The sequence below is a fragment of the Hippoglossus hippoglossus genome, chromosome 4, assembly GCF_009819705.1.
Source record: "Hippoglossus hippoglossus isolate fHipHip1 chromosome 4, fHipHip1.pri, whole genome shotgun sequence".
In the NCBI taxonomy this organism is placed as follows: domain Eukaryota; kingdom Metazoa; phylum Chordata; class Actinopteri; order Pleuronectiformes; family Pleuronectidae; genus Hippoglossus; species Hippoglossus hippoglossus.
The window spans coordinates 12,558,194-12,574,161 of record NC_047154.1 but is presented as its reverse complement, the minus strand read 5'-3'; the positions used below and the strand labels follow the sequence as shown (position 1 = coordinate 12,574,161).

The 15,968-nt window shown below is 42.5% G+C and overlaps 1 protein-coding gene across 3 annotated transcripts in view; it reads right to left on the bottom strand.

Annotated features, from left to right (window-relative positions):
• Window positions 1-15,968, bottom strand: part of tle2a (TLE family member 2, transcriptional corepressor a) — a 42,284-nt gene that overhangs the window by 25,263 nt on the left and 1,053 nt on the right. For all 3 annotated transcript variants that reach the window (XM_034583960.1, XM_034583961.1, XM_034583962.1), the window contains exon 2: window positions 5,131-5,294. In XM_034583960.1, the coding sequence (XP_034439851.1) occupies window positions 5,131-5,294 (164 nt within the window). The remainder of the gene's footprint in view (window positions 1-5,130; window positions 5,295-15,968) is intronic.

The following is a 15,968-nucleotide window of genomic DNA, read 5'->3' as shown; positions in this document are numbered from 1 at the left end:
TCAGTGCAGGTTTGACTCAACAGTTCAGACAATACTCAGCTTTGGTAAACTGGAGCTTCTATTAGAAATGAAAACGTCCTTTTTTGTTGTTAATGTGCAAACTGTAAACCCAGTTAGCAACTTCTCGAAAAATAGCTGAAGTCAAATGCAGCGCGTGAGAAAAAATGGAAACTTGTGTGAAATTTATTGGTGCAACAGTGGCACAAACCTGGTAGAAGATTAATGGATGTATTGTAACAGTGAGTGCTGAAGTAAAAGTTAATAAATAAACAACACAGAAATGCTGTGAATGATGACCAGTCATTAACCTGTGGCTGGTTTTACTTGTGCTCAACAAGAACAGTTCTCCACAAGATAACCCGTCGCTCTTTCTCCTCATTATTGCAGCAAAAAATGATATTGTAGCATTTCAGTGTGTGTGTGTGTGTGTGTCCATCTGTAGCCTATACAGCTGTCTAGTATTTTGGCAGTGACGAGTGGAAGGACTCGAAGTGACGAGTGACGCATGTTAGTGGTGAGTGGAGAGCTGATATCTTCCCCTCCAGACCACACACACACACGTCTTGCTTTAACATTTATTTAAGGTAAATAGTATTCGTCGACCTATTGGTCTGTTTCACTCAGTGTGTGATTTGTGAATCCTCATATTGACTATGCTGCTATTAACCCATTAAAAATGTACCCATTGTTACAATGAAATGGTTAATTGGTATTTTATAATGTGCCAGGCACTCGTCCATTCTTAATAGTATATTTCAATGTTATGGGTTAATGAGTGTTGGAGCAGAGGCAGGATTAATTAACTCTGCTGCGTAGATTACATGATTTTGTTTACAGCACCCGGACATCGACGTAATTTCTTAGTTTTTTTCCATTTTTGTCTACGGACATTGTACTAGGAGGCCAGGCAGATAGAGTCTGTAGAAACTGCAGAGCATCTCACTCAGACATTTGCGTTCACACATGCACCGTGCGTCCAGTGCATATCTGAAAGCAGCTATAGAGACACATTTTAGACTAATTTAGCAGCTTTTCCAGCTGGGGACAAAAGCTGTGTCCCCAATTGGGGATAAGCAGATATTTGGGGTTGGTGGTTATGTTTGAGTGTTAGGTAGGCTAAGTGTTAGGCGAGTAGTGGTTATGGCAAGTCTCCATTAAGTGAATACAAGTGTATGTAAATGTCCCCCAAGTGACCTGCGACTGTGTGTGTGTGTGTGTGTGTGTGTGTGTGTGTGTGTGTGTGTGTGTGTGTGTGTGTGTGTGTGTGTGTGTGTGGAGACAGAATTACAGTAATGAGAGCTCTGTGTCAGCAGCTCCTCCCGTCTCTCCTCTGTCTGCTGATTACGGCCTGTTTAGATAGTTCACTCACGCACGCACACACAAAATCAGGGCCACTGACCCACCAATGACCCTCTAATTAATTAACCCTTCCCTCTCTTCTTCTTCCCTCACTAATCTTTCTCAACCCTTCATTCCAACCAAGCACACCCCACCAAAACCAAACAAGCGACACACAAATTTAGAAACACACCATGCCACCCACCCATCCATCCTCCCGCCCCCCCTCCACACACACAGTTGCAGCTCATCAGTGATAATCCCTTCCCTCAGTCTTTTTCCTGCCATCTAATCCAACATCTATCAGAATCCAGCCACCTTCCCTGCAACTAAGCCGTGCTATTTCTAGACAACATCTATTTGTGTGTGTGGAGATAATTGGGGCCTGTAAGTGTGTGTGTGTGTGTGTGTGTGTGTGTGTGTGTGTGTGTGTGTGTGTGTGTGTGTGTCTCTCTCTGTGGGAGTTCGGGTCATGTTTTTCCTGCAGGGTGAATACGGTAACAAGTGGGTCCAGTTACATGAAGGTGTAGCCTGCGATCAGATGTGGGCCTGTGTCCTGACCTGTCTGCTGTTGGACTAAACAAGGACACCAATAATCCTTCTGACCACTACATGTCTGCTCCTTTCTGCTGCCAATCAGACTTTTTTTAGCGTCACATGTGTTAAGCAACTGGCATCTGATGGCTTCTCAGAGTTATGCCATTATAGAAAGAATCTTATTGTGCTGATCGCAATGTTTAAGTGAATGTAAAAACTCCTGTTTCTACTATGGTTGTTAAATGAGCTGAAGGAAGCACTACTGTAGCAGTTTCTACAAGGTTTTTCCTCCATTTAGAAAGTGGGGTGCCAGTCAGAGTCCAGTCTGACAATATTATTATTATTAATGAAAAGGAATCACTCTGTCAACCCACACAAAACAATATCAATGAACCAGGGAGAAGAAAACATCCCCCCTAAACAGCACATTCAGAAGAAAACAGGCAGTACATGATTAAGTTCCTGTATTAAGGTGCATAAATTAAAAAGCAGCAAGCACAGCAAAGTGAGTGTGCGAGTGAGAGCGTGCATGAACAGGTTTTAACAAAGTCCATTCCAGGATTTCCAAAAGTTTCAATTTATTATAAATAACTATAAATAAAAAGAAAACAAATGCAACCAAATATATAGAACAAGAATTTTGAAAATATATTTTGCAAAAATGAAAATATTTTATATATACATATATATATATATATGTGTAAATATGATCAAGTGATTTGCTTTGCTTCAGTTAATCTCCTCACAGGTAAAAAACAAAAGATTAAAAAAGAAATGTATTTATTTTTTCTATTTTATTTGATGATGCTCTCATGGGGCAAATCTGTGGCTTTGTAAATATGACTTGACTTGAATCACAAGCTTTTAAAATGTAAATAGATTGTGGACAAATTATGATCATATCACCAAAATACCACTAAAAGTCTTAAAATATTGGATTATCACCCAATCTGACATGAATGCACAGTTTTCAGTGGAAGTTGCTTAAAATGAGTTGGTTGAAAATCAGAAAGCAGCATCGTCATTTTCCGGCATGAGCAGCTCAAGTTTACTGGCATTTGTACGTCAATCATAAATGAGCAATACAACCAATTAACAGGTACTCGTCTGCCAGAGTCAACATACGTCCAACAGTTTTGTGTAAACATATCCATTAGACACTCTGTTCCAGCAGTGTTTGCCAGTGTTATGGTTACAGTGTTAGTTTTCAGTTGTAGTCATGTACAGAGATTTAATCTGCTGTGTTTTTTGTGCTCACAACAGTCTGTGGGCTGCTGGAGAAGCCGGTAGCAAGGTGAAACAAGCTTTCCTTGAAACCTGAACCAGGCCTGCTCAAACAGCACAATGTGGTATAGAAACTGGGAGATGCAGATGGAATCACAAGCTCGCGCTTGCTCCCAATCGTGTTCTTAATCTCATCATGAATTTATTGTTTATCCTGCTCCCTGGTTCTTAGTTCCGGCTCTTGTCAGGAGAGTGTGGCTCCAGGTGTTTTGTAACACGAGGTGTAACGTTGAACTGCCGCCAGAGGAGCTGATCACACTGTCGCTACCAACAGATCCACTGATGGCTCGTGTTTGTGAATGGCTTGGTTTGCCTGGGTCAGTGCAGCTTAGAAGTTTGGTTCGCAGGTTTAGTTTGCAGGGAAACTGCAAACACTTTTGAAAAAATTAATTCAGAAGGTGATAACCTTGGGTTTCCCTCCTGTTCACTGAGCAAACATGCTATTTCAAGACTCTGTCCCTTATTGGAGCAAAATTCAATAAAAATCCAGATAAAAAGCACAAAAGATCACAAAAGTCACAGCCAGCCAGTGCTGGATAGGTGTGGGTGTGCGGGACCTGATCTGGCAGTGGTTTATAGTTCATGTGGTGGGACTGGATGATTGTCATCACATCAGGAGACATTTTGTAGATTCTGGGTTAAATTAATCTGCACAAAAAGGGGGAAAAAATACCTACACAATTCTCTTTCCTAATAATATCCATGAGACCAAATTATTAGTAAAAATATAAAGCTCTAAATACATGTCCTAATATTGGAAAGTGTTTTGGTACTGAAAACGGCTCTCGGAGGGACATTGCATATCCTGCTCAGGCTGTTTATACCTCAATCAGTCAATGCTGATAATGAATCCATTTCATAATGATATCATGATGGAGGCTGGATATCATTATCCTTCCATATGATCATAAATAAGTTTTCAATCTACAGTGATACAGAAATAAAAATGCATCCATAAAATTAACTTTTCACTTTTCTGATTTCTCTGTGTCTTCTTTATGATGTCATATGATGGGGAATACTTGTCTGATCAATGCATTTATTATCTCTAATATTTGGGAAATGATTCGGCCAATATTTTTCTCGACCTTGACCTTTGACCCATCATTATTCATCTGGAAATACCATCGCAAGTAATACTCCCCCAAAATTTACACACACAGGGGTAAAAACAGAACCCTGCTGGAGCGGCTATGCTGGCGAGCAGGGTAACAACAAATACAAAAGAAGTTTATAGGGGGACAGAAAGGAGGGAGGGGAGATTCTGGCCAGTTGAATCAAAGCTGGATGAGAGACGAGTGAGGGGGTGGGTACTCTGTGAAGGTGTGCCAAGGGAACAGAGAGGGAGAGACAGAGAGAAAGAAAGGAGAGAAAGAGACTGAGACTGGGACAGAACAGCCAGCACAAATCCCACATTCAAAGACATTCTAGGCACATTCCTGCACATCAAACACACCACAGAGTCATGCAAAAAGAGTGGCTAGCATTATATACACAAAATAATATATGCATACTTCTTTCCTCAAGGGAAAAAAAACAGCACAAATATATATACACATCTGCAGTGGTCCAGAAAATCTGAGCCAAGAAAGTTAGTCAAAACATTGCATAGCTTTGCGTTATCTCAGTCAGAGATCGAGTGCATGTGTGTGTCTGTGTGTGTACACACATGTAAGACAGGAGAGCAAGAAAGGACATGAAATACAGTGTGTTGTATCTGGCTCAGCTTTTGCCTCAACGCAATGCACAGTCATCTGGTAACAGGCTGCTGCGATCAATCAAAGCATAGTGCACATTCCTGCAGGTAACTTTATAACATGAATGGAAAATTCTCTCTGTTGTACAAAATATTATAAACTGCTGTGCACAGTTTTTGACATGTGCTAACTCTTCAAATTCATGGATCTGTTCCACAAAGTGGACTTCCTGGATAAAAGTCATCCATCAGTGTACAGTGTAAAAAAGTTATACCTGTGGTACTGGGTCTGCAGGAACTGAAACTCCTCCTTGATGCGGTCCAAGGTTTCTGGGTAGGTTAGTTTCAGTGACTGGGGCACCCCCGATGCTGCCGCCGCTGCTGCGGCTGCAGCTGCCACCACTGAGGCAGAGGACCCAGGGGGTGGCTGCAAAGGTGCCTGAAAAGAGAAGAGATACCATGCTTAGTGGGGGAGTAACAGCACACAAAGATCACAGTTTGGTACGTACCTCAGGTAAGGTTTGGTACGTATCGGTACAGCAAAAACAAGAAATACAAATGTTACACAACTGCTTATTTTTTCTTTTTATAAATCGCTTACTTTAAAACGTGTTCTCGCAACAGAATATGGCCGCTTTTCTGCCTCCCTTCTGCATTTTTTTTATAAGAGTGTGGATACCAGACGTGGTCAGGCTGTGTTCGGAAAAATTCGACTGAGAAAGGATGTAAAATACCTACCAGTATGGGATAATTCCAAAAAACAACAAGTGTTAACATTTGATTTCCAAATTGCGACAACCTACAACCAAAGGGTGAGTGATTTTCTGTGTAATGTGACTGTTTTGATGTGGTAATGGAAAAGCTCCACTCAAGCTGTTTCAACCATGACAAGAAAATATGTACCTGACCACCAAATCTGTAAGCGCTTACCACCATGCCTGTGGAACCATTGTGAGGGGCTGTCTATTATTGAGACACTGCCGTCACTAGCAGACGCAGATGTGAATGGGTCACCAACTTGGAGGGGGAGGGCGGAGTGTACAAGAGCCTCTTAGCCAAATGAGCACACTTTGTCTTATTTCAAGTCCGAGTAGAATAAAGACATAAAAAAAAGAAACAGAGCAGTAGGAGGGAGAGAAGTGGAGTAAAAGGACCCCATCGTGGCTGAAGACCCCTGCCCACCCCTGTGCTTAGTCTCCCTTCTCTACAGGGTCCAGAGCAATTAGGAGACTACAACCACAGAGGTAATGCTGCAGGACAGGCAGACAAAAGGGGGCTGAGAGCCGGACTAGGAGGGTGGTGGGGGCTGTCCGTCTGTCTGTCTGTTTGGCTCTCTGTCAAAATAACAGAGAGCAGAAGCCGACTGGGCCTGGGACAGTGGGTTCCACAAGCTTATCAATGGTGAATATGACAGTGAGGCTGAGTGATAGTAATGTACCATAATTTATCTTGCAGAGAGGCACTAGTCTTAATATGACTGTTAGTTTAACGGAAGCCAGTCTGGTCATTGATTCAAAACATGTTTTGCTCTTTTTCAGTTTGTGATGGGAGATCCAAAGAAAATGGAACATTTTATTGTAGGCGGTTAAGGTATTAAGATTTAATTTTTACAAAAAATGTAACTTCATTCAAACTTAATTTGGCTAAATTATTTAATCTGATAAAACCCTCAGCTGTGAGGGTATTTCATAATCAAGAGTTCTAAGAATGAGCCTGTGAGGTTTGTGAGTTTTTGCTGCATTTTGTATTAATCTGATCATTTTGACTTTTTCACATAATTATTTTCTGAAAATCCATGTTAAGCTTTGTATGGAGCTGGACACTGAAATAATCCAGTTGCTTGTGTCTTAAATCCCAACAGACTGCAAATGCAGCTTTGCCAACCACTCTGAGTTTGCCCTGCAGCAATATTTCACCATTGGAGGGTGGTGGACGAGGGCAACTCATGTTTCTTTTATATGCATCCATAACTGGTGGTAATGTTGCCTTTGTTTTAGAAATCCCTCTTGGCAGGTATGTTCATTAAACCAATATCCAAACAGAGCCAGTTTGTACATTATGTAAAAACAAGGCTAACCAAACTATAAACGTGGAAGAGTTACTTCCTATTTGAAACATTGCTTCAGTTTCCAGAGTCTTGACTTTGAATATGATGCACCGTCCATCTTATGCATCATGTAATAATCGTCAATGTCAGCTACAAAGCTTCCATTCAAAGAATCAGAGTAGAAACACAACAGGACACATGTTAAAATGCAATAACATTAAGTCAAAGGTCAAAGGACTTGACTCAGAAAATCCAGATGCTGATGTAGTAGTAGTGGTGCCATGTTGCTCAACAAACAGTCAACAAGTTCAGTGACAGTAGGTAATCAATAGGTTTGAGTATGTGGGTAGGAATAATTTAATATATTGTTTTTAAAAATACACCTCTCCTCTTAATGTCCTTGACATCAACAATGTCTGTCACACATTAATATTAATGAATAAACAACTTAATCACAACATTACTCAACATTGATGCCAAAAATAATATGTTGATTATGAGCAGAGTGAGTGTAAAAGGAATAATCGTCAACAGGAGCATTTTAGCGTTGTATAAGAAGTAATCGCCATCCTGACAATGCATATCACACGACCATTCGAGGACACTTGGCATGTGTGTGTGCCGGTCTAAAACAGGACCGTCTTCTTTGCCGTTACTGCTAACTTGTAGAAAATACTACAAACAAGGAAAGCAGTGGTGACAAATTAGTGCAGGGATTTTCTTCTTGGACCAACAATGAGGAGGAACTGTGACCAAACGCTTTGCATTCACTGCTGGCAATCGATTTCCAATCAGGAAGCAAATGCGGGTGACTGTGTCATCATATGAATAATGTGTCCTCCTTTTCTGCTCATCCAAACTAAAATGCAGCTTTAATTCTAGCTTTGTCAAAATAAAGCTGGACCACCAGCAAGTGTTTGCGATTTAGGGCCCCCAAAAACTCTGGACTAACGTAGACGGCAGGCGACGGCTTAAGATGGATGGAGGGTAAAATTGGACCGATGAGATGAATGAGCCTAGTGAGGAAGTCAGAAATATACAGAAAAGAGAAAGATAGAGAGGAAGTGTTGTGAAAAGGGATGGAAATAAAATAAAAGGAGAAAGGGGCAGAAAGCAAGCACGGAAAAAATAAAGGAGAATAAAGAAAGGAAAGAAAAAAAGAAGATGGGAGAGGGGGCTGTGGCCTCATTGTTCCTCTTTCTAACAAGCTGCTCTCAATCTGTCGGCCAGATTCGCCTCCTAGAGCACAGACAACCACGCACGCACACTCACACACCTCTTTTCCCTTGCATGCACAGCTCCACCATTATGCACACTCACCCCCACAAAAATACACATGCACATTTTGTCAGGCTTGCTCACACACACACCCACACACACCTTTTCTCACACAAAACCCATGATTAAACACACACACACACACACACACCCCTTTCACACAACACACACGCACAGAGCAATTACTCTTCACAGGAGGAAAAAAAAGAGCACCAAGGCCATTTTATGGGAGGATGGAAGAAGAATGAAAGAAAAGACTATCTTTCTTCGCTCTCTCGCTCTCATCACTCCTTTCCCTCCCATTTCTTTTTAATATTTTTCAGGGATTTTCTTTTTTTCTTTCTTCACAGCCATGTCGCCGGAGGACAGGTGAGAGATGGGGCAGAGCCTTCCGCTGAAATGGATGATGCTAGTGAGCTGGTCTATTTTCTGACCCTCTTTTTCTGAAAGAGAGGATGTATAATAAGATATATAATATTTGTATATCTTAGGTGAAAGAAACAAACGTCTCTTTGCGGTCTTGGCCACTCGGGACATAACACCCAACCCCAGTCTGCTGGTTAGGATTTCTGTTGTGATGATTCACACCAGACTGGACGTATGTGACAGATGCTGCCTCGAAACACGGGCAAAGCATACATCATACCCCAGCATACAACCTCTTTAAATCACACATGAAACACTGCCATTAGTCTGTTCCAACTCCTGATCTGGCAAATAGCTGAGCAGGCTTTAAAGTGAGAGGTCAGGTCGTTGCGCTGACCTGTTGACCTGTGGGAATGAGTCTAAACTGAGCCTCACCTGATAATCCCACAGTCAGTTATTCCATCCCTCTTGGCTTGAAAGCAAACAAGAGACATGCCGTCTGCCCTTGAACAAAGCTTACATAGGCGGAAAATCACGGTTACACAATTACAGCAGGATCTTTTTCTGAGGGAGGATTGCATGAAGCAGGTCGGCTTGAGGAAGGAAAGCTTGTCTCCAATAGGATGATCTGATTATTTAACTGTTTAGATAAATCGGCGGTGAGGTGCTCACGGGCCCTGAGCAGCAGCCCAGCGTCGCGGCTATCTGTCCCGTTCCAGAAAGCCAGCCGAGGAAGCTACAGGCCAACATTAGGGGTTAAAGGCCACCTATTGCACTAGGTCAATGATGAAACCCCAGATATGACCCTGTTGCATCAGATGTACGCACACACACGTTCCACACTAATCTCTCTCTTATCCCAGGAAGGCACAAGTCAATTGCAATGATTAAATGAGGGCCTGATGATGAGGGGATGAGGGAGAGCGAGCGTGAAGGAGTCATCTACGGGGATAGAAATTATTTAAATCAAATCCCACATCCCTTTGGTGGGATAGGTTAGTGAAGACAATCTAGTAAGGCCGTTTTAAAACATGCTAGCTGCTGCACAACAGCTGAGAAACCAAATACAGCACATAAGAGATCAGGGTACATGTTCTGCACAAACATTATATCCAAGGTCACATGCAACAACATCCATGAATGCAAAGATTCGTACACAGACAAACGTAAGCATCTGTGCACAAAGTTTATTCTGATGTGAATGAACCACTACAAGTGGGGCATTTATTTCTAATTACACTGCAAGCAACAAACCACTATGACCTCACATCCTTGCCTCAACCCCCTCCTGCCGCCATTAAAAACAACATGCATACACACATGCTCAAAAAACAAGACTACTCTCTTATACATGGCCCCTACACACACACCATGTGGATGGGTGCACAACAGTTTTCCACAAGTATTTACAAGCACACGTGGACTTGATTGAATTCACACAGGATAGCTACAACGTCAATAACGTTGGGAATCCACAATATGGGTCTCAATCGTTGCTGCCCGCACTGACCCACAGTGATACGTGGTTTTTCTAATGGAACTGAAATGGGGCCATCACTGTTATGATGTGGTTGTGCGAGCAGGGGAATATTGGGTTCACTAAAATGAACACTACTGTGTTTTCTTATCAAGGCTGCAGGGGATGTGGGGAGGAAGAGAGATGACTGGATGATTTCTCACAGTCGCCTTCCTTTCCCTGCCACACAGCATATAGCAACAAAGAAAGAAAGAGTTCTTCAAAAAACCTGAGCGGTTGCCACGGTCTTGTTTTTTTTATGCCATTCTGCTTTTGAAATGCTGAATCTAATTTTAGGCAGAGAATTTCATTTATCATAAAACTACAGTTGCAAAAAAACTAGCCACAAGTCAACATGAAATTTTTGTCTGTTGGTTGGGGTTTCAACGGCTCTGTGAGACTAACATGACAACGCTAACATGCTCCTATTTAGCAGATAATATTTTTATATAGGCTAGCATGCATTTGTGAATTACTACATAGTTAGACTATGTAGTAATTCTGAGGCATCTAAGGCTGATGGGAGTAGCATTAGTAATACAGGCATTTAGTCAAAAACAAAGTGTGACACAGACAAATATTTAGATAAAAATGTATTAAACCTGTTAGGAAGATAAACTGTTTATAAATATGGACAACATATTGCTCCCCAAAAGTGAAGTCAAAGCATCTCTATTGTCACCTGGTGGTTGGCTCCAGTATAGGTCATAAATCCTGCCTCTTCCATGTTAATGGTTGGAGCTGGACCAAATTAAAAAGTCAAAGTAGAGGTCAAATACATTTTTCCCAAAGCTGATTTCTATCATTTAAGGTAATTCTTATCAAATTATTCAAGTGTTTATTTTTCGGATGAGTTTGGTTTTAATTTCGTATTTGATACGAATATATTGATGCTATTAATATGGGCCGAAGCGTCATAATTGACTGCTGAGACTGACTCGTCGTGATTGGTCGAGTTATTCCAACTCTCGATTGCTACTGCGCATACTGTAGGTCCAAATTTTGCAAGGTGGATACTCTGGCTAGTCGGAGGAAGTGAAAACGCTGTGGCTAAAAATATCTTTGCTGAATGTTGAGATTAGTTTGTTTTATTCTTTTTATCTGAGCTCGATCTCTCTGTCTCCTTCAGCTGGGAAGATGCTGTGCTGCTGCTGCCTCCTTCATAAAGCTCAGCCCATTAGTCAGGCCACTAATTACACTGCTTACCCACAGAGTCAATCATCAGAGTAAACACCCACCAAGCTCTCTCTTCTCTCTCCCTCTCTCATTTGAATACCACCAAGGACGCTGTGACAGGAGGTCTAACTCAGGGTAACATAACTGAATGTGTGTATCACTGTGAATCCACCCACACATGCCTAAAATCGCACGCCCCCAAGTCCGAGGGCCAGGAAACGTGTCAGTACACAGCCATCAGAAGGGTTTGAATTTAAAGCACCTGATATCAAATTATTCCAAAACTACGGACACCATTCAACAGTGATTTGCATTGTTAAAGCACCATGCAGTAGAGAAGGAAAGACACTGGTCCATTTCCTACAACCCCCCCACCTCATTTCCTACAACCCCCCCACCCAAATTAGCAATCTGCGTGGCTACATGCGAGAGAAATGGGCTCTTAATCTCCCAATGATTTCTGCACTTAGAGGGGAGGGGCTGGCAGGCACCTGTTTCATTAGCGCCACCACTACTCCCCCCTTCTCTCCTTCCTCCCGCATGCCCCGTTATTCAAATTTCCCTGCTGTCAGCCCACATTGGCGAAGAGCCACAGTTTGCCTGTCAGCTGGCTTAATTGCTGGAGGTGCCTTCTTTTATTAGGTAACCCCCTCAGCTCATTTGTTCCTTCCACTGAGGCGCACCTCCACAACAGCTTGTGTAAACCTGAAATCCCTTCAGCCTCGTTTCCTTCATTTTCTTTTTGCCTCCCTCGGTCTCTTTCTCTCGCTAATTCGCTCCTGAGCATAGCAGGCGAGCTCCTGATCGATAAGACACTCTCCCCGCCGGACAACAGTGGTGATAAAGAGCTAAAAGCATGCTAGGACTCAGGAAGTGTGTGTGTGTGTGTGTGTGTGTGTGTGTGTGTGTGTGTGTGTGGGGGGGGGGGGGGGGGGGGGTTATGCTAGCTCTGAGGATGAAGAGAAGAAAGCATCTCCATCTCAGTCACTCATTTGCTCTCCACACAACACTCTGTCTCTTACCTGCCTTTATTTAGCTCACTGAACAGTTTCATTAGGGAAGACGACCTCCTAGATGACGATACAGGGCATGGCCGCACTTGGAAGTAAGTTGAAAAAAAAAAAATGTCCCTCCTTTGCATATTAAGTCACGTCTTGTTTGTGCTATATGGCCCCAAATCAGACCTTTTCCTACACCATTTGTGCTAAAACATGAGGGGTGGAGAAAATAGTTTTTGCTAAAAAAAGGCATTTGATTCTCAAGTTATCTGAGACAGCAGATCATGACGTGAATCTGGCTTTGTTTTGTGGCTCCCTCTGTTCTTCAAGCGTCATGCAAACACAAACCTCACAATGGCGCTTGGCCGAGTAGGAGCAAATAGCGAGGTCATGTGGGCTGCATATGCTCAGAGTTTAGCAATGCTTAATGGCTATTGTTTTGGCCTTGAATGATGAGAACAGTGACAGAGCAACAACGTCTACTTGCACAAGTATAAGATAAAAACCTGTACTATGGCACCTTAGAAGAGACAGACCTACATTTAAACATCAAATCAAAATTATTCAAATTGAATCCACCCAACTTTCTATTATAAATATACCACAGCGTACTAAAACTGTGTGTGAATACGGTAACAATACAAGTTTAAACTAAGTGAAACAAGGAAGCAGCTCTGAAAAATATAATGAACGCTTACAATGGACGGTCTGGTTAGAAACCAAATCAGTGATAGTCAGATAATAACAGCACGATGCGTTCCTTTCCTACTAAAAGATTATGAAATGTTATAGTAACAGATTTGAACCTTTGGCAAAACCACATAAATTAAAAAAGGTTATCAATACTCGTTTTCAAACGAGAGCTGCATTTTTAATTGCCATTTTAAACCAAGTGGTCTGAAGAGGATGAATATGGAGGGCATTGAAGGGAATTCAGAACAAGGCCACGTTAACATCATGCAGAGTGAAAAAAAAGAACACAGCCGTTCATTCGAACGATGGAAGTGTGTTAACGTAGTGGAGGCTATTGAGGGGGCGGGGTCATCCAAAGTAACGTTGCCTCATGTTGCAAAAAAAAAAGTTTAATCTCTTTTAGCTTTTGCTGCAATGTGACATCAATGTTCATTCAACTGGACGCCCCGGGTCTTATTTCATTGTCACAGGTATATAAAACAACACAGCCTCAGAAATGCAGCCCCTGCACTCTTTCAAGCTGGACTTTTTTTCCCAACTGAACGTTCAGACTTTTGCCCTGCATCATGCGGCAGTGTTGGTGAGGAACGTGTGGTCTCATGCATCTTTAACTCGGTTACAGAAAAAGCTGAACCGGATTCGACTATTTTGTCGCACAATGCTGCATCTTTTAGGACAACCTCCTCTCAATGCGCCCCCCCAGCACAGTTCCCTCATTGAATAGATAAGAAGGGCTGCATTTTTCCTACACAGGGTGAGTGTCTGTCTGAACACAGCCAAACAGATCACCCCCCCCAATAGTAGCCTCTTGACAAACCCCTCCCCCAATACTCAGCTTTGTTGAGAAGAAAATGGTTGGTAGAGGGCTATTGGAAATATTATTAGCAATCTTATTATGAACTTTGAGCAATCTCGATGATCAATTTATTATATTTTGATTATCTCTTACAGGCCAGGTCTTAACAAACACTTGTGAGGTTTATCAATGTCACAATTTGCTCCTTGTGAATACATGCCTCACCTTTATTTCAAGCGGGTAAAATGTGCCATTGTTAACATGGTTAGCATCGTTGTAGGCTAAGAAAACAGACGATTATTTTCTGATTAGATTTCAATTTTAACTTCTACTTTGATATTTGGCTTTCTTCTTCACTTGTGGATGTGTCTGCAGTACAGCCTGGTACGTTTCTGTCACTAATGTGGCAGATTAGAAAGAACCCTAACAACCTGAGAGCCAGCTATGTCCCATACACATCTCAGCTAGTCTACAGCTGGCATCAGGCCGAATCCCAAAACCATCTGGGCACATACAAGGACCTCAAGTGTTTCCAGAAACTTTTTTTTAATGCTGTGTTTACAGCACCATTACATCTGCACGTATAATCAGATTTTTAGTCTCTGATAGGGAGAAGTTTGGCTCAAGTGTGTACTGTATTTAGTGCTTGTTAAATGTGCAAGTTGAGTGATTGAAAAACAGCAAAGTCTGTTGTGCTTTATGCCGTGGAGAGAATGTCATATGAACCTGTGTAATAAGAAAATAGTAATAAGAAAATATTTGGAACAGGTGATGAACTTCATACACATGAGGAATCCACAATGAAGATAAGGTATAAACAGGTTGAATTACATGTCGATACCAATAAGTGTCTCCAAAGTGGGCAAGTTAATTGATAACTAACATTTGATAAAAGACAACTATATATTCTGTGATATATAGGCCATGGGTAACGGGATTTATGGGTCATATCCTTCACAGCGGACCATCCTCCGGTGATGACAGGCTAGCGTTTCAGATATTAAACAGTTTGCCGTGTTGAGTGGCCCTTCACTGCGAGGTGCAAACAACAGCTCCTGATGGCCTGGGACTTTTCAGAGAGGGGGGCCTCGCATAGCACTGTCGAGATCTGCAAAGAGGTAGAATCGAAACGGGGCCCGCCGGCCTAAACATTCTACCCAGACCCGCCGCAGTCTGCTCCTCTCACCCTGGGACGCCTGCCCATACATTAAGATGTGGTTTGGAGCTCTCACAGGAACACAGCGAGGAGAGGCTGGATGAGAGGGATTGGGTTTACAGTGCAAACCACAGACCCACAGTCTGCCTCCTGCCCTGCCTTCCTGCAGTCAGCCATACTACATACACAGCTGCTGGTGGTGTGTGTGTGATGTTTGTGTATGTGTGGCGTGTTTGGATTCAGGGGACTCACAAGATCCTTTTATCGCTCAAAGGAAGTAGAGGCTGAAATAGAAGTTACACTGCACGGTGGTGGTGGGATTGAAGCATTATGCAAACACACAGATGCTTCAAAAAATTAAAAGAATGTGTCCTTTTTGGATCTGAATGGATTTGTGAGAAGAGTTAATTTAAGTGGCGCGCACATATTCACATTAAGTTTGGCACACTCTGGTTTTCGGTGCATGGACGGGACATGAATATCCAAACACAGTCAGGGGCGGGGTGCAGGATGGCATGGCTGAGGGATGTAGATGAGGGTTAGGCAAATGAGCAGGTCTTAATTGATACTTCACACAGCTGGAGGACCAGTGTTTATGTATTTCAGTCTACTCAAAAGCTCTCCACCTAACTCAGCTAAAACAAATTAAAGCCATGCACTCACACAGATCTATCTGACAACAGCCCGATCGGTTCTGTTGTCATTCTCACAGACATTACAGAGCATTGGGGCATTAGCGGTTGTCTCCTCGCTTTCAGTCTGTCCCCCTTGATATGACTGAACAGAAATTTTAAAAAAAAGCAGATTTTTTTTGGTTGAGAACAATGAGTGGCACTTGAGAAGGGCAGACCATTGAGTGATGGTGTCAACAAGCCGGGCTGACTCACTACCCCCTCCCTCTGAGCAGCACATGAGGAAGGGACAAACACACTTCATCATCTGGGTCAACTCCACCACCAGAATGGAGCTGGAAGGAGGCTCCATGTTTCCAACCCCATATGGAGGAGGTGGCGGCCACCAAGGACACGAGATTCACACTCACACACACTCTCACACACACACACACACACACACACACACACACACA